Source organism: Pithys albifrons, chromosome 6 (assembly GCF_047495875.1).
Source record: "Pithys albifrons albifrons isolate INPA30051 chromosome 6, PitAlb_v1, whole genome shotgun sequence".
In the NCBI taxonomy this organism is placed as follows: Eukaryota; Metazoa; Chordata; class Aves; order Passeriformes; family Thamnophilidae; genus Pithys; species Pithys albifrons.
In genome coordinates this window covers 57,631,963-57,651,546 of record NC_092463.1, presented here as the reverse complement: position 1 = coordinate 57,651,546, position 19,584 = coordinate 57,631,963, and the positions used below count along the sequence as shown (strand labels likewise).

General features: G+C 42.7%; 1 protein-coding gene and 1 long non-coding RNA gene across 3 annotated transcripts in view; one reads left to right on the top strand and one right to left on the bottom strand.

Moving 5' to 3' along the window:
- CSTF3 (cleavage stimulation factor subunit 3) overlaps nt 1-15,218 on the bottom strand; it is a 49,475-nt gene extending 34,257 nt beyond the window's left edge. Inside the window, exons 1-3 of the mRNA XM_071559044.1 lie at nt 15,050-15,218; nt 5,872-5,973; nt 5,647-5,742 (exon numbers count right to left, since the gene is read on the bottom strand). Coding sequence (XP_071415145.1) covers nt 5,647-5,742; nt 5,872-5,973; nt 15,050-15,079 — 228 coding nt within the window. The 5' untranslated portion in view covers nt 15,080-15,218. The remainder of the gene's footprint in view (nt 1-5,646; nt 5,743-5,871; nt 5,974-15,049) is intronic.
- Nucleotides 15,219-15,293: 75 nt separating this feature from the next.
- LOC139673419 (uncharacterized) overlaps nt 15,294-19,584 on the top strand; it is a 31,657-nt gene continuing 27,366 nt past the window's right edge. Inside the window, exons 1-3 of one of the 2 annotated variants that reach the window (XR_011698108.1) lie at nt 15,294-15,882; nt 17,283-17,372; nt 17,710-17,775. This is a non-coding gene — a long non-coding RNA (uncharacterized lncRNA). The remainder of the gene's footprint in view (nt 15,883-17,282; nt 17,373-17,709; nt 17,776-19,584) is intronic. The other variant, XR_011698107.1, reaches the window with a different exon arrangement.

Below are 19,584 nucleotides of genomic sequence, written 5' to 3'. Positions count from 1 at the left end.
TGGTTCAGACCTAAGAAGCTCAAGTTTGTGCCTGACCTAATATACATATTCCCCTCTCAAAATAGCAGCAGAAGAACCAAGAAGTGAGTTCAACAAAAGAAAGCACACAATGAGAAGTTTTCACTGTCCTTATTACATTTGAAAGTGAGACTTCAACAGTGTATACAGCTAACATTTCTAACAGGGATATTTCTGTCACCCCACACAGAAAGAATACAACAGGACAGGAAGTAGTTTGTGTTTATTCATAGGAAAACAGCAGCACACTAGAGAAGAGGGTTTATGGTCATCTCTTCATTAGGCATCACTTCCACTTCAAAAGTGTCTTAAAAGTTTCCCATGATATTTTTAATTCTCAAATACAGAAAACAGAACCATGAAGAAACCCCCTAGTGTTGTACCACACATCTCCTGGAACTACAAATGTCAGTATGTGGGTAACTTTCTGATAGCATACAACTTGTAGGACCATGACAACTATGCAAGAGATACAGCCTGTATTTACATATTGAGCAGAAGAGACAGGAGAGAAGGTGCATTCACCTGCAAGTCTACAATAATCACACAGACAGAACAACATTTATTAACAGGAATGGCACAAGTCCACACACGAATAAGAAAAGATCATAAATAATACAGTTGTAAAAAGATTGAAAACCTTAGGCTGAGGTAGCCAAGACTGTGCAATATGAATATTTGTACAGAGCACCTGTACAGGAGTGTCTCAAAAGCAGAAGTTTACCATGAGCACCGTGGTAGGCCAAGGGGGTGGGCATGGATTATAATGGGAATGCCTTCCATTAAGAAAATTAACAAAGAACAGCTGGTGATACAGACAGTATTTTCAGTTGAAAGCACCAATAAACACAAGCTCAGCCAAGAAGTCTATTCTACTTTAACTTCTGAGCACTCCAACTTCATCCTGACAGAAGTCAGTTCCCATTTTATCCCATGGAGAATAATTTTGGTGGTACATACAACATTTTTTTGTCTGAGGTCATAAGCAGATTTAAGTAAAACAGGGGAAGAAAATGCTTTGAAGAAACAGAAACATTTTAAACAAAAACAATCATTTTTCTAAATGGTTTTATTTACATTTTTCATACACAAGTATGTTAAAAGATACATTCTGACTAGTATCCACACCAGTGTGAATTACAGGGATTAAAGGTACTGATGTACTGCAAATGATGAAATGCAAGAGAATCAACCCTGAGCTTTGGTCCCACCCTCTGAGTCCTCAGACAGAATCTGGTTTGCTACTGAGACAACTAAAATGCAAAGTGTCCATATCAAATAGAAGTTAAGTAAACAAATGCATCTGGTTTCATTTCTTTAGAACAAGCAACAACACAAGAGTCTTACTGGCAAAATTCTCAAGATGAAAAACACATATTGACAGCCCAACACTTTATATGCCCCTTACCAGCTTGGTATTTATTGTTTCTAGACTTGGGGTATTTGTCACAACTGTCTTGTACTTATGAATTTTAACTCTTTAATTATGGCAAGCTTTTAACCCCTACTACCAACAGTCTTAAGTGATCAGGATATAAGGCAATACACTCAACAAAAAGATAAAAAGGTGTGGTGTGAACTGGCCTGAAGCATTCAGGACAATTACAGATCAAAGTTTACATTCACAGTAACTAGAACTAAAAATTCTTGAGAACATTTAAAAAAATGTTGCAAATACATGACCACAGTTTAAAATGTGCTTAACAGGATTTTTGACCTGCTGATTTCTGAAAGGAAACTAGCAGAGAAACAAGTGACAACTTCAAATGCTTGCTCCAGAATTACTGAAGTATTTGCAACACTGGTACAGACAATGTTCAAGTATTATCAAGTCTTCCTGTGTCTAAAAGGTGGTTCAAACAGTCAGAGACAAAGAAAATAGTAACAGACAGCTGGGCCTATGGGATCATAGGGTATTAAATCAGAATTTATTTTTACATTTCTGTAGCACCTTTTAGCCAGGTACCAAAAGCACTTTAATCACTTGTATCAAGCCTCACAACAACCCTGTGAGGTAGGTAGGCAGATGTCTGTTTTAATATCAGCAAAACAGGTTAAATAACTTACCCCAGACACATCACATCAGCAGAGCAGGCTAGAATCCAGATTGTGTGACCTATGAATTTAGTATCATGGCACTTGTGGCACTGAGACTTACATACTCCTTTATAAAACTGTGAAAGAGGCACTGCCATGTGAATTGAGTAAAGTTTTCAGAAAGGAGAGTTTTATGAGAAAGGTATCAAGAGAAAAACATACTTTAAGCAACCAGGAAAAAAAAGCCTGAGAAGAGTGACATTACCACTTTCTAATTTTAAGAGATGTGGAACAGCAAATTAACTATTTTACTTGCTAAAATAGGTATCAAAATGAAGACTAAGTGTTCAAATACTATGACCCAAAGAAAGTTTTGGACTGGGAGTTGTTCATCCAACTCTATTATTTCTACATCCTGCAATTCTTCTTTGAAGGTCAAAGAAATAACAACCAGTGCGAGAATCAAAACTTGTTCATCAATTCAAACTTTAATAGTATAATTCCCATTAAAAACCAGTCAAAGTGTGCCCTTCCCAGTTAACTCCAGTGTTCTGCTGACTACCTAACCAGTCAGAATAGAGAGCAGAGCATATACATCAAAGCTGGGCACAGGAAATGCCAATGTGAAGGATTTGGTGCCTTAAGCACGGTCTGTGTATCAGCTGCAGAGGTGTGGATGATACACCAGGTGCTGAGCACCACATTCCACCCACTGGGGAACAGTCACACAAACAGGAGAGCAGTCAGGGAGCTGAACACACACAGTCAAACTCAAGGGAATCACAGCAGCAAGGCCTGCACTCAGGTGTGATACATTACACAGTGAACTTGCATATGCAGGGTCACAATTTTTGTTCATGTAACACAGTGATTTCTACTGAAGACTGACGTGACTAAAGAGAACACATTCCTCGAGTCAGGCAAACAGGAATTGAAAGACTTGAACAACTTTACAAAGAGTACAGCTGTTAAAGGGCTCATTTCATTGTTGTAAGGCCATAATCGTAACCCCCACCTGAGCTAATCTTCCAATAACAGACCACAACTCGGCGATGTTTGCAGCTCTGATTTATGTCTTTCACAGGACAAAATTCTCTAGTGAAAGAGACAACCTGCCAGAAAACCACCCCCACTTTCAGCTCTCCTTTCTGTCTTTCTGTGATGCAAAGAGGAAACATTATCCTGTTTAAGAGCAGAATGCTTGTTTCCACGGGAGGAGAAAGGCAGCTTACAGATGGCCGAGGGTTCAGCAGTTTTCAGATTTCAACAGGAGGCAGTGAAAGTCAATCAAAAGCAAAGCTGAAGGTCTGCCACAGGCTGACTTTCCCAGCTCAAGGCTAAAAGGATCTGTGCTTCTCAACAGTCCAAAAGAAAATTTCTAGCAGGAGGAGACTACTAAGATTTCCAAGCAAAAAAGGCTTTGGAAAATGCCTTCCCTATATTCTTTTCACATCTTAAGGCTGCCATCAAAGAAGTCTCCAAACAATTCCTCTGCCTCAGGTAGCCTTCAAAAATTAACTGGAGTCTTAGATTGTATTCAACCACGGTGTTAAAAGAACAGATGAGAAAGCATTTCATTTGAATTTACTCTCAGATGAACTGTACCTGTGATATGCAACTTAAAACAACACTGACAACAGCACCCAATTGCAGCAGCATCTATTTTTTAGAGAAATTTGGAAATTGGAAGTTATTTCAACTTACAGCTAAAAGTGCTTACACATACTAAGAGGAGGCAGAGAAAATCATAGTGCTGTGGAGGTAGATCAGTCACTATATGAGTTTTGTGATACGTTACTGGAACATACAGAAAAGAAAAGCTGAAAATTAAGCCATAACTGAATTTTTAAAATTTGGCTGTTGAGATGAAAGGCAAATTTCTAAAAAGGGCCCTCTTACATTTCTTTCAAATATAACCCTCTACCAGAAATCTACAGTTGATGTTTTTCCACTGTTCTGAGTAACTTTTCTCTACTATCTGAAGTGCATTAATAAGCAGACACACAGGAACTCGTGATCATTGTGTCAGTTCTTTCCTTCTCAGCTTTGCCTCCTGTTACCTGGTTACCAAACCTGCTGAGAGGCAGCTGATCTTCCTTCCCTGAAGGAGCACAAAAACAATTATACCCTGAACTGTTCTAAGCTTTGCCACTGTTAATGCTTTTAAATATTAGTTAAAAGGTGTTAAGGGAGGCAATGCCTGTCATTTCACCTCTGAACATAGTTCAAGACCAAAAGCTTTACATTGATAAAAGTGCTTTCTGCTGAAAGACCTGCAATACAGCACCAGCTTTCTGAGGTGTTCTCACTCAGCTCTTAAATTTGAGGCACACAAAAGGCAAAGGTTTTACATAGGCACAGAAATCATGTAACAATGTAATTATGAAATTAGGCTGCATCCTAAAGACTAGAACCTGTAGCAAACAATGCAGGGCACAAGAGGCAAAAGGATCTGGGTGCAGGGCCCCAACAGGAAAAATATGTATGTTTCTGTTAGTCCATTCACAATCTCCCAAACATGTATAACCACCAACATTCAAACTACTGCCACAAACTGCTGGAAACAAAACAGTGAACACTCTGTGGTATTTAATTTGGTAACATTCAATTTAGATTGCACTGTTTTGCACCATAACATCTTACTATAAACTGCAATATAAAAAGTTCTGTTACATTTCCATCATCCCAATTTTATTTATCTTCAAAATTTGTTGCCAGACACGTCTGGATACGTAATTTAATGTACAATAAGGTAACTCTACACTGAAATTTGCCACTCAGATTGCTGCACAGCAGGTTTCATGAAATGGAGAAAAAATTGAGCCCATTTTACAGCTACAGAACACAGGTCCCCACCCCTGTAGTTTAGCACATGGAAAATCTGTCTCAAGAAAAATGTGCAGCTGGAAGATGCCCACAAAGACCATGTGCATTAATAACAACTACAGAAATTAATAAAACCAGAACAAACACTCCCCCACCCCCCAATTATACAGGGCATTTCATGTCATTAAATATGGTCTAAATGACCAATGCACTCAGTGGTAAGCCTTACACAATTATGAAAACAAACACAATTCTGTTGGGATTTTTAAGAGCTAATGAGTTGTGCTAATGCATTTTCCCAGCATTTTCATCCCAGAAATTGGCTTCCCCCCAACACCCTCCCTGCAAACACTGTTCACAGAAACACTCAATTCCCTAAGAAAGCAAAAAAAATCCAAATATTCAGAGAAAGTCATTCAAGTAAGTCTGTATGTGTAAATAAAAAAAAGTCCTCTAAGTAAATGACACGGGAGGCAATAAATTGACACGACAAGCAAATAAAAGGCTAAAGCACTCCAATACCATTGAAACAGTTTTAATGTTGTTGCAATTGCATAATGCAACAATCATCAACTCATAAAAGACCCAATACTTTAGAATTCATTTTAATCATTCCTTTGCACCTATTTTACAAAATAAAGGCAAGGCATATTTAAGATCCCCTTTTCCCTAGATATTATGTGCCTATCTTATTCATGCTTATCAAAGTAGAAACTTAAAACTCCTATTAAAAGTTATATAAGAAAAAAACGTAAAAATATTAACCTCTGCTTCAATGTACAGTTTCCAGAATCTGCCAGAACTGGGGAACTGGGCAACAAGGCGTTCATAGGTCTTCCGAGCTTTGTCTATGGGCTGATTCTAAAAATTGAAAATCAAAACAGCATTTACAGAATTATGATTTATGTCAATGAATATGCTGAATTTACTCCAGAACCAAATAGTGTGAGTGGACCATAGATAAGGAAATGTAATCCTATATCACTAAACCTGTGCCTCTCGAATGAGAATGCTCCAAGCGTCAAGGTCATATGGATTTTCTTCTAGTTTCTTTTCAGCTTTCTTCACTTTTTCTGGGACATATTCAGCAGTCTAGAAAAATTAAAAAGAAGACATAAGAGATCACAAGCAGTGTCTGAAAAGTTCTGTCCCAGCCACAAAGTCAAACCAACAATAACATTCTGACAATGTGACATTCCACATCTCAGTTTTCAAACTGGGATTATTGAACTGCAATTGTCTGGAGAACAATTGACCCGGTAAGACAACGCACTCTTAGCACAAGTTCTGCCTCGTTAGGCAACAAAATGTTACACTAAACCAACTATATTTTCTAAAACAAGAACAAATCTGAGTTTGCCAGAAAATGCACTTGACTATGAATTTTAAACATTTTTACCAACCTGGAACCTTTAGGATGCCATAATTAAATTCAGACCAGTATTTCTATTACAGACCCCGGTGACACAAATCCAGGTTACTGAAAGAGTCGTTCTGTACATGGAGAACAGTATTTTGTATCACAGACTTAAAATGGAAACCAGGAGATGACAGTCTTAGGAGGAACATACACATGATACTCAAGCACAATTTCTTTGTGAACTTTCTGATCCCTCAATCTGACAGCTTCTTTCCTCTAGTTTTGACACTAAATTTTCTTTAAACTGTTTTGGGTTTTTGTGTGGTTTTTCGTTTGTTTTTGTTTGTTTTGTTGTGGATTTTTTGATTTTTTTTTGTTTGTTTTGTTTGGGTTTTTTTAAAGCTTTACTTGTTGACATAGTTATATAGAATAGGTTTAAGTCTTCTTTCCAAGACTTTTGGAAATAGCTTGTTTTATGATTTCCAGATTTTTTTTCTGGATTTAACCCTGTTAACACAAAGTAGACCAAAAAAATAGAATCTAAAGATCACATACCTTAAAATACTGTGGTTAATATAACCCTAAATGATATGAAGTTTATTATTAAGCATGAAATATTGTTCTGACCTGCACTCCAAACAGCTTATTTACTAACTTTCCAAACCAGACTCATTTTCAGGCAGTTGTTAGCAATCCAGAAGTCACACCATCAACTGAATTCTTGCCTTTGTGAGACACAATGACAACCATGTGTAAGTCATTACTACAAGACCCTGCTGGTGAAATTTTACAAGTTAGCCACATAATTACTGTTAGAATATATAATTCTGTATTGTGCAGTGCAGTGTGATTGATTCACTGTGCAGAAAATAAAAAAACCCCTGCAATTGTGAAAGGATTATTTCAAGGAAATAATTGTTAATATTGGGTCACAGAACCACAGGATGGGTCAGCCTGGAAGGGCCCACACTGGGTTATCTGGCTCAGTGTCCCTGCCCAAGCAGGGGCATCCCAGAGCACATGGCTCAGGTCAGCACATCATTCTGAAGCTGAAAAGACAATAAACAGGACAGAAAAAACCAACACTCCTCTCTCTCAAAGGCATCACTGTACAGGTGTAAAGGGAAAGAGAAGGTAACTGGACTGTGCAGAGCTATGACTTCCAGCAACTGTAGTGCTTCACTACTGCACATTGCTCCTGAAGGAAAGCAGATGTTCCAAGAACACAAAGACAAGGTATTATTAACAGATTTTACTGGAAGACCATTTACAGTGACATTGTATGGCACTACGCTGCATACACAAATCATCATCATGGCTGGGATTTGCGAACAAAGATCTGGGCAGGGCTCTCCCCACGTTGTGTGCCCTTCCAGCCTGCGCAGTGGATGGTTTAGGTGAGGCTCAGCATGCACAGAACTGGCCACACCCTTTGACTCCTCAGGTCCATCTGCCACGGCAGAGCGAGCTGGGACGGTGACAGTGAAGTCCTCAGGACTGGAACCTACAGCCCCCGGTATTGCCAGGAGGGCTCCCATCCAAGCACTGACCAGAGCTGACCCTGCTCAGCTCCCCATGGGATCGGGTGTCAGGGCAGCACGGCCGTAGTTAATTGCGTATAAAAACAGTGACTTAAAACGCTGGGGCAGCAAATACAGCCAGCCTCAGTTCCTTAGGAACACACCTGTGTTTGCAGGAGTGCCCTGTCACCTTGCACTTGACAGCCTCTGCAAATCACAGAATGGACTGGGTTGGAAAAGACCTCCGAGATCATCAAGTCCAACCCTTGGTCCAACTCCAGTCCCTTTACCAGATCATGGCACTCAGTGCCACGGCCAATCTCAGGTTAAAAACCTCCAGGGAAAGGGAATCCACCCCCTCTCTGGGCAGCCCATTCCAATGCCTGATTACTCTCTCTGGAAAGAATTTTTTTCTGATTTTCAATTTGCCCTGGCAGAGCTTGAGCCCATTCCCCCTTGTCCTATTGCTGAGTGCCTGGGAGAAGAGACCAACCCCCACCTGGCTAGACCTTCCCTTCAGGTAGTTCTAGACAGCGATGAGGTCACCTCTGAGCCTCCTCTTCTCCAGGCTAAACACCCCCAGCTCCCTCAGCCTCTCCCCATAGGACTTGTGCACTACCACACAACAGTTGCTCATGTCATACACTGAAATTCAACTCAATCATTTAAAAAAAGCTACTGTAGTTTTGAATATTTCTCAGCATTACCAGTTTTTGTATCAGTCCTACTAGCAGGATGCAATACAAGGCATATTGCTTTAAAGATTTTTTAAAATAAAATTAATTACAAAACGGACAAATGATTGAAAATGTTGCAGAACTGTTAAGTGGACATGTAATGGCAGACATGCATTAAAGAGAAAAGAAAAAAGTCAGTTGGAAGGGCTTTATAGGAGTTTAAAGACCAGTATTCTTTTTTACTCACTTTTTAAGTCATTCTTAACATGAACTGCTCAGCTCAAAGCAGTGTAGCTTGAAAGGCACAGTAAACTATGATAAAATTAACTTGGATAAAAGAAAATCAAATTAAAAAGCAGTAACTCAAAACTCAGCTCAAAGTAATAAATTTATTAATTTCCGTATTTCAGCTCTGTTACAGTTCAACTAACACAGGCTTAAGATGCAATCACAGTATAAAATGAAGTAGTGGTTTTGTTTCTTCCTAAATGAGATGCATAAACATATTTCAGCTTAGAGGACGCAGCACTGAAGCTGAAATTCCCCGTTTGAACACAGTTCTACAGGGGCCCCACGGCACAAAGTTGCTTATTCAATAAAGCACAAATTCAGATCATTCACCATCACTGTAAGTGCTGGTTTTCACTAAGATCCGACTCATCGAAACCTGCTGTCTCAGATACTCAGCTCAGCGTGTCTCGCTCTGCACTCAGACAGAAATGCCTGTCAGATGCACCATCAATGGCTGCTACAACAAAAACCACCCCATCCTACAAACCCCGGGGGTCCTGCACTGCAAGTACTGATTTGCAAACAAGAAAAAGCAGAATGGGCCACTTAAGCACACCTCAACTATCTTAGCAGCAGTTTAGCTGGAGTTTCTCAAACCTTTCTATGTGACAAAAAACAGAACTGTTCCACTACACTGTCAGCAGAGTGAAGATTTCAGGAATTTGATTTCACTTATGCAGATACAGGGTCATAAAGTCAGAAAGGCTGAAATAGCTCATGAAAAAATAGATATGGGTAAGATGAATAACCACAGCAATCTCAAATTAATTTTGTATATTTGACACAGGATTCAATCTGTGTAAGAAGCATAATGAAAGCACAGTAAGACCATTCTTTTACTGAAAAATAAAAAAGACTAATTTCCTAAATCAGCAAATATTTGCTCAACAGCAGCAGCAGATAAAGTTGTCCATCCAGTTATACAAGACAAATTATAGGTGTTCTATAGAATTGAAAATAACTGTATGATCAGAGTTTCAAACTAGACTGCCTGGACTTGCTTCTACCTCACGTCACATGTAAGGCAACACTCAGCTTCCTCCAGTCAGCGTGCCCTCCCTCTCCTGTCCCAGCCCATCTCCAGGAGGGATACAAGCCACCCACCTTTCGGGGGCGCTGCAGCCAAACCCATGTCCTGGCGCTACCTGAGCCAAAGCTGAGACCTCACTGCTTTGCATCTTCACAAATAATCACTCCCAATATCCTGGAGCAATCAGCCCTCAGGGCTTCCTGTCTGGACCACCCTGCCAGACCTGGGTGTGTGAGCAAACACATCCAGCTGCACATCCAGCCTGCGAGGATGAGCACCCAGTGCACAGCCAGCCAAAGGGAACAAGGAACTTGACCTCTAACCTGACCCAGTTACAGTCAGAACGACATTTGATCCCAGTTTTGAGAACTGCTTTTTAACTGCACTCTGTGCTTGGATCTGCTGCTATCACAGTCCAAGGGAGTGCAGCTCCTGATTAGGTATTATTCATTGCACTGCTTGCACAGCCACCAATGTCCCAGACTGGGACACTCAACTCTTGGGCGTTCACTGACACCATCTGCCCCTAGATAAGCATTTTCAGATAAACTCACCCTGTCACAAGCCAGTTCAGGAAATCAGCAGAAGAATAACCTTAATAGGAAAGTGATTAACTTCCTAATGGTTCAATCCTTTGATTTCAGAGTCAGCAGCAATGTAGAACACAGGATGCAAACCCATTCAGTACTTCAGCAGTCCCATCTTAGATCAGCTTAAACTACTACAAAACCAAACCTAATCAGTCAGATACAGGGTTTTAACTTTACTGCCTCAAAGTGTCACAATTAATTACTGCACAGACTGTAAAAACATATTTTTCCTCTGCTTTTGATAACTGTGTTCAGTATAATTCCACACAATCAGGCTCCTATCCCACAAACAACCCTCTGAAGGTCACGGAATTATTTTAGCACTTAGGGTTTTGTACCTAAAAGTCTCTGTGCTATTATCACCTAGTTCAGTTCACAGATTTCCTTTTATTATTTATACACACAAATAGCAACAGTTTTTGAGTTTCACAGATACTAAAAGTCTTAAATGATTTTTTCAAAATCTGGAAAGACCTAAAACCAGATTATCTGCAAGAAGTCTGGGAACTCCTTCCTGCAAAATACATCAACTGCACAAAACCCAAATCTGAATCCATAAACAATGTCTGAGGAAATAAAACCAGAAGAAACAAAGTTAGGTTTTAATATTTACCTGAAGTTATTCATCCATCACCTTCAGTGAAAAATTATTTTACACCATACTGGTATATGCAAGAGTTTTCTCAGGCCTCTTAAATGAACATTCACAACTGCAAAGTGTAAGAAAATCCTGAGCTAAACACCTTTCAATGATTTGCACCACTTAACACATCCCTCTGTTTCCAGGAAAGGACTTTCTGCAGTGAAAAGGAAACATTTAAAACAGCTGGTCCACCCATGAAGTGGCCAGTTTAAGATGCTTTAAAAATTGCCACTAATTACAAAATAAGAACTCCTACAAACAAGACACACAGGCTGTTGTATACGAAAAGGCAGAAATTCCAATGGCTGGTTTAGTCAGAGTGATTCCTTGTTCAAAAGGAGGTTGATGTCCATTGCACAGAAGGTCCTGCCTGGTGTTTTTGGCTGGGTATGGCACAGTTTAGCACAGCCTGGACTGTAACAGACTCAAATACATTAACGTGCAACTTCACAAGCACTGTCAGTTGCCCAGCTTGGTAAAGCTACAGGTTTGTCCAGCCTAAGGGTTTTTCCTTCCAAGTGTATTTACAGCTGTACATGCACAGAACAAGCTTTGAAATCCTCTCCTCAGTAACACATCACTGCACTACAGTCACAGCTTATCAACCCTTGCACTTCCTTAAATGTTTTTAATGCCTTGACTGCTTCTATTTATTACTAAATGTATTTAACTAGGAGCAATCTTGAAAAAATTTTGTCCTTTAAGACTGGATCCCTATGAGCAGATACAGCCCAACCCATTCATTTTAAATAACTAAAAAGGGTATTTTTGTAAGTACTGCCCTTCCCAACATAACCTGGGCTGTTTAATAACTCTGAATAAATCAAGAGCTTTACATTACAGTAATTATTGTTCCTTCCTCATAGCACTATTTCCAAAACATCAGACTGACACATTTTCCCTTCAGCTTCTTGACTGACACACCTGAACTTACTGACTCTGGAAATGCATCTGAATTACAGTTTAGTCACAGCTGTGTAATAATTGCATAAAACCTCTGCATTACCAATTCAAAAGTGTTCCTTCACCAATACTGGTGTTCACTCTGTTTACAACCTGTTCCTACAGTAAACATTAACAGTGGCAATAAACCCATTTAGGGGTATGCTATAAAATATGCTTTTAGAGAAGTTTCTTTCAAGTGGCTCCTTCTGAGATGTTAAACCCACACAACCTTGCAAGAAAAATCTTCTACTTTCAGCACTGCACTCAGTGTCATCTGTTCCTAAAATGTTAAAGTTAACTACAACATTTAGTATTGTATTTAGAACTCAACACGTTCATGATGTTTAGACAGACACAAGACATGAACAGGAGGAAGGAGCAAAAAGGGACAAAAGTACCAGCAAGAAATGAGAGTAGACTGTTCTGGAGGTACTTTCTGTAGCCACAGAGGCCCCTTTTTTCCACAGCTCAGTCCCTGACCAGATCCACATTCACGTAACAAACACGCACCACAGACTGGGGGATGATCCTTAGAAACAGTGACAGAAGAGAGAAACGCTGTTCCAGCCCTGAAAGATTAGAAGGCAACCAGTGCAGAGGCAAAGCAAACGTTGCATCATCTTCAGATAAAACTGACGCCTGGCAAGTAAATATTAAGTAGGGGAGGAAAAGTGTTTGTGCCACAGAGAAAGAGACAGAGGGCACAGTGAATTTGGGTTTTATCAGAGAGTACATGAAACAACCAGCACAACTGAAATGACACCATGTGTATGTTGAGACCCAGAAAAATGTAAACACACACACAGATGCAGGCACGTGGTGTTTGTAATCTCGACACAAGCCTGGGAAGAGCTTGCTGGGGAACTTTCTGGCAAACACTGGCAGATGCAGCTATTCAGTCTACAAATGAGCTAACCCAGGATACAGAGAGGGCCAAGTGTTTAAAATATCCCAAAAACTGACTCTGGAAATTCTGGTTGGTTAAACATTATCTCTAGCAGGGGCCTAACAGATTTTAAGTCCTGATACCATTCAACTGGTTCTGCAGAATTAATTTGGATCCACCTTGGTTAACACAGTGCAAGAATTAAAAACATACTAAAACAGTGGTGGGTGCAGCTCCTTTCTGGGAGAAGCTGCCTCTTCTCCCAGGCACTCAGCAATAGGACAAGGGGGCACAGGCTCAAGATCTGCCAGGGGAAACTGAAGTTGGAGATCAGAAAGAAATTCTTTCCAGAGAGAGTGCTCAGGCATTGGAATGGGCTGCCCAGAGAGGGGGTGGATTCCCCATCCCTGGAGGTTTTTAACCTGAGATTGGCCGTGGCACTGAGTGCCATGATCTGGTAAAGGGACTGGAGTTGGATCAAGGGTTGGACTTGATGATCTTGGAGGTCTTTTCCAACCCAATTGATTCTATTCTATGAAAACTGACAGAAGGGAGGTCACTGTCTACAACAAAATTAGAGACATGTAGGAAATCAGAAACCAGAGTACTTCATAAAGAGGATGGAGCAGTAGAAACATAAAAAACTACCCAACCTATAAAATTTTTTTAATTTTATTTTTATTTAAAGTGCACCCAACATGAACATAGTAATCAAAATGGGCAAAAAAATGATCCTTAATATGGACAAACCCCATGGTGATATGTTAAACTCTGTGCCTTTGTGGGCTGCAAATAAACTTTTAGTTTTTTGAGTGCTAAACCCCTCTGTGACATGGCACAGCCAAACTGCAGCCATTATTTAGCAGAGTAACTTTTACTTCACTATTCAGACAGCAATCCAGCCTTTGCATACCAAATATTTCCTTGGAAAAGAAAACGAAACCTTAAATCAGCGTTGTTTAAGTAAATAGTATCACGTTACAGCTACAGAAACACACACCCTGCTCTGACCAACAGCTTAACTGGGCAAGGAAATATCCGTATATTTTTTACTTGTGCTTGAATGGGAAGATTAAATGTGAAACATATTATTTATCAGAATTAAAATAACTTTGTTGTTGCATATTCTCACTGCTCTGCAGCCATCTGCCTTCGGGATGAACCATCCTGAAAAATCTCTGGCTCAGAAACAGACTCCAAATACACTTACTGCCTGACCGGCTCGGAGCACACGGGCTGGCAGTTCGCAGGATATTTTCCCAATGAGGCAGAAACTGGGAATTTCACACTTGGATCATTTGCCTTTCTACACCCACCCGCCCTCCCAGGTTACTGATCTCGTAAAATTTACACACGGCCCTGTCGGGGTGAAGGCCCAGACACAACAGAAATCAACTTATTTTGTAAAGAAAGCGATATCCTACAAAGGAAAAGCTTCTCAAAGAAGCCCTAAGTAATCAACTTCAAGTGTCTTTGAAGGCAACAATGGCCACCAAGGCATGGGACTGTGTTATCAATCACTCTTCAGTCAGGAACTTCCATCCCCACCCTCTTAACTGACACCGACTTTAAACGTAATCCCAACTACTAAAAAAAGCCAGTTCGGAGAAATTCTGCCCGTAAGCAGGAGATAACTCACAGCCGTATGAGATTAAAAAAGGTTACATAAAACATTCTAACTACACCTCCTATAAAAAGTTACGGTCCCAAGCCAAACTCCGCAGAAACTGTGGCTGTTTTCACGCTAAACGGAGTGTACGCCCTACGCCAAAGACTCTTAATCAAACATTTTTAATTTTTTATAACTTCAGCGTGTTCCAATAACGCTTCACTCTGGACTTAAAAGGTGGCGTTGAAGAGGCCTCGTCCACTAAATGACAAGCGCTCCCTTCCCCAAACACCACAAATCCTCCCTGCAAATTACCCCAGTCGGACTTCTATTCCCGAAAGTCCAGGCCCCACCGCGCCGGAGGCAGCGGAGCTCTCCGGGCGGCCCGGCCCGGCCCGGCTGCGGCTGTGCTGCCCGGGAGGGCCCGGGGCGGAGGGCTCCGCTCGGGGATGGGGCTCAGAGCCCCCCGAACGGGCAGGGAATGGCGGGCAGGGGAGCCCCGGTCGGGTCGGGTCGGGTCGGGTCGGGTCGGGCCGCGCTCCCTCCCTCACTCCCCCGGGCCCCGTACGGCCCCGCTCCCTTCCCGGCGCGGCTGCGCTCACTCAGCCCCCCCTCACCTGGTCGCCGGCGGGTCCCTCTCCCGACATGGCGCGTTAACGCCGGGCTGGAGCGCGGGGGCGCCAAGCGGGCCCAAAGAACTCTCTTTAAAGCGCAGCTCCGGCCGCGCCCGGCCCGGCCCCACAGAGCGGCAAAATGGCGGCGGCGCCTGCGGCCCGGGGGCGAGGGAGCGGCGCTGGCGGGGGGAAGTGCGTCATCGCGGCGCGCGGGGGCGGGCGGAAGTGACCTCAGGGGGCGGCCATGAGGGAGGGGAGGCGCGGGCTAGCTCGGCTTTCCTCCCGCTCTCCCTCGATCTCCCTCTCCCTCACTGCTTTGCTTTCTGCCTTTCTCCCTCTCCTGTGACGTGGGGGCCAGTCCTGCCTGGCTGCCGCCGCACAATGACAGGACGAAGCCCCGAGGTGACCGAGCAGGGCCCCGGAGCCGCTGTGGTACTCGCGGTGTCCTTGTTCGCTCCCACCGCTTGATTCTCGGTCCCTGTAGGACCTTAGAAACTGAGAGATTTTGGTGACTTCGCCCTTGCTGAGGTGACGCCAGCAGTGGCCGCCAGCAGCCTGTCCCTTCCATCCCTCCCACCTCACCAGAGCTCCTGCTCGTCCAGGAGGCGCGTTCAAAACACGGGCTAAGAGGCCGCTATCTCGAATCCCAAAGGCACTGACAGCAGCGTCCTCTAAAGATACTTAATTTTGTTTGCAAAATAGTCACCAGCCTGACCGTGAGAAACGGGCTTTGCATCAGCCTCTGCAGGCAAACTGTGCTGTGTGGGAAACAGGCGCTGGAGGAGGCTTGGCAGACACCAGGGTAAAGCTGACTGAGCTGCCTTCACAACCACAGTGTAAGTGTTCTTAGAATTGTGTGATGCTGTCACTCAGAAACACGTGAAATAGCTCAGTTCTGGTGCTCTGGGTTCCTTTCTGCTTTATCTCCCAAAAGACACTTTTCTTAAACCACAGAAATACGTGGGAAGAGGACGTAAGGAAAATATAATCTGTAACCTGAAGCTTCACCTGGGAAAAGAAAGAGGGAGCAGACAGTAAACAGTTGATTCATCTGTGCAGTAACATTTTTCTTCTCAGAACTTTGATTCTTCAGAACAGAAATACAAAGTGCCTTTTACCCTGTGGGGATAGATGAGCTGTCCTGTTCTTGGAGAACATTGATTTTGTCATATGAGCCTGACTTCTTGTTTCTTAGGGGCTGCTCCTTCCTTGTCAGGACAGCCTCAGTTTTGAAAATACTTGATAAATAAATACAATTTCTTTCCCCCAAAACCTTCCTTTCCAATTCATCGCTGTGTCTTTTCATTTCCCATCTAGGAACCAATTTCTTCAGAGTAATTGCTTAAAGCAATGCTGGTGAAACCTCTAATTAGATTATAGGTTTGTTATTCTAGGACTGCAGAGTGTCAGCTGTCCCACTGGCATGGTTGAATTTTGGTTTTTTTCCAGTTCAGTGGTTTGGAGGGGTTTTTTTGCAAGTATGTTTCTGTTCTAATTTTATCTGCTTCTGTTTTTGGGATTGCCTCCTTCAGTTTCACAGGATGATAAAGGTGTTTTTTGGAAGATGACAGTACCAACAGCACCTTGTCTAATGAATGAGTTAATGATGCCTGATGTCATTAAGCCTTTTGCTCCTTGCCCCCTACAGCCCCTCATCCCACAGAAGAATAAAACAATGTGTTCTCTCTCTAACTGGTGTTGTTCTTGAGTTCTGTAACTTTGGTCTTAACTCTGATGAGTTTGTTGCAGAAAATTAAGAGGAGCACTGATGGTTCAGAATGGAAATTGAGTTTTAAATTCTTACTGGTACATTGTACCTTACCATTCCAGCCCTGATAACTTGCCTTGTTTGGCAGTTAAATGTGAACCATTTCACACCTGTGTGACAATGAAGATGTTTGTGCTTTGGTGTGAACCTCACAAGGGGCAGTACAACTTAAAAAAGCTGTGCAGGTGATAGGTCATGCTGCAAAAGTGAGTTTGAAAAGGATTGTCTTTAAAATTTAGGAGTTAGATACAGCAGGGTCAGGTTAACTCAAGTTTTGTCTTTCTGTAACTTAGATTTGGGCCAAAAGTCCCCTGGCTTGGGTTTAGTGATGCTGCAAGTTCATAATTAGTTGGCCCATTTGACAGGGCTAATTTGGAGCTTCCTCCTGGATGGCAGGAGAGCAAATAATGGGGATGCAACAGCTCAGCTTGCAACAACTGCTTAATTCTGCTAATTCCTTCTGCACAGCCCACAGGTTGTTTTGGAATGGGGCTGTTTCTTCCCTTCCTTCTGAAGCTGCTTCATCTCCAGTGGAGTCTCTGGAGGCTTCCAGCCCAGGTAAGTGGGGTAGTGGGGACCTCAGCACAGGCCTGTCTGTCAGACAGGCTGCACTTTAATTTTCTGCTGGTTGGTGGTGTCAGAGCAAGAGGACGTTGTTAGTAGTTCTGGGCTGTAGTGATTCATGCTTGGTTCAGTAATTGGCATGAAACTTAATGACAAGCTGTGAGTTAACAGGGAAACTCTTCAGGATTTTACTGCTCTGGGAGGGAATGCTGCAGAAAGGAAAAACAACTCTGAAGCTGGACAAGAATTGAAGGCTGCTGTGCCTACAGTTCCGTGGTACTTACATATATTTCTGCCTGGAAAAAATAAACAAAAATTATGTGTTACTTAGGAAAACACAACTGGAAGAAAATGAGATCTTAAAGAGGTGTTGAACCTTAAAGGCTGCCAGGCCAAGGTAAGTGAAGTAAACTTGAAGCTGCTTTCCCAGAGCTGGGGCAGTTATTATCAAACACAGCTGACAGGCCTGTCTTCCAAGTGATTTTAGATGCTGCAACAGATGATTTTTTCATGCTAGTTATGAAATCACAGGGTTTATGCAACCCTTTAGTGCAGCTCTGTAATCTCTAAAAACATTGTTTGCAACCTTGTTTTCCAGAGGATTCGCTCACAGGTGTGGTGTTTGCTCAGTGTTAGAAAGTTGACAGCTCTCAGATTCGAACTGCTACATTAGTATCTATTTGTGAGCGCTGAATCTTAAACTACCGAAATGCAGCGGGTGCTGGGGATCGTCCTCCCGTGCTGTGGGAGGCCGTGGGCTGTCCCTCCTCCTCCAGGATGGATGTCAGCTTAGACAGGGGAATCACAGAATCGATTGGGTTGGAAAAGACCTCAGAGATCATCAAGTCCAACCCTGGGTCCAACTCCAGTCCCTTTACCAGATCATGGCACTCAGTGCCACGGCCAATCTCAGGTTAAAAACCTCCAGGGATGGGGAATCCACCCCCTCTCTGGGCAGCCCATTCCAATGCCTGATTACTCTCTCTGCAAAGAATTTTTTTCTGATCTCCAACTTCAATTTCCCCTGGCAGAGCTTGAGCCCGTGCCCCCTTATTCTATTGCTGAGTGCCTGGGAGAAGAGACCAACCCCCACCTGGCTAGAACTTCCCTTCAGGTAGTTCTAGACAGTGCTGAGGTCACCTCTGAGCCTCCTCTTCTCCAGGCTAAACACCCCCAGCTCCCTCAGCCTCTCCCCATGTGACTTGTGCTGCAGTCCCTTCTCCAGCCTTGTTGCTCTTCTCTGGACCCACTCCAGCACCTCAGTATCTTTCCTGAACTGAGGGGCTCAGAACTGAACACAACATTCAAGGTGTGGCCTCACCAACGCAGAGTACAGGGGAAGGGTCACTGCCCTGGGCTTGCTGTCCACGTTATTTTTGATCCAGGCCAGGATCCCATTGGCCTTCTTGGCCACCTGGGCACACTGTTGGCTCATGTTGAGCTTCCTGTTGACCTGAAAACTGAGAGACTCTGTTTTGCTCTTGGCAGGGCAATGGTTGTTTTCTCAGCTGAGAGTTCTGCAGTACCTGAGTTCCCTATAGAACCCACAATCAGGCCTTTTGGATTCCTAATTTGATAACACAAATTGGGAATTCTGTGAACTAAAAAAAGAAGGCACTCTAAATTTATATTCCCATAGGCCGTTACTAAGAATTAAATCCATCCATGCACTGTCTGGGAGTGAGGTGTGTCTCACTAAGTGGGTGCATCATTGGCAAGGACGAGGGAAGAAGCAAAACCCAAAGAAGCTTTGCTGAGTTTGTTTTCCTGCACTGCACTTTGTAGTGAAGAGTGAAGGAAGCTGTCAGGGATTTGGGTGGCAGGAATGTCAGTGTCTGAAACTGTTTGTGTGGGTATGTCACTGCTGGGAGCTGTGGCATCAGATCAGTTACCTGAGGGATCCTCTCTCAAATATGTTTCTTTCTGGGCATTTTTTTCCCTCCGATCACCACGTCACAAATAGCACAGTACTACAGAGAGCCTGATTTTGTCCTAAATACATGATTTGCTGTGTTGAAGCAGGTGGGGGTGTTGAGCCACTTGCTCAGTACATGAGACTCAGTCAGAGACTGCTGCAGGCAATCTGTGCAGCAAAGGCACCATAGCAAACACTGTGCACTGTTCCAGCTTCCAGTGCCTGCAGTGCTGGTGACTGTCATCCTAGTAGAGGTTTACAGCATGGAAAATGTGGAGAGGGTCATGTATC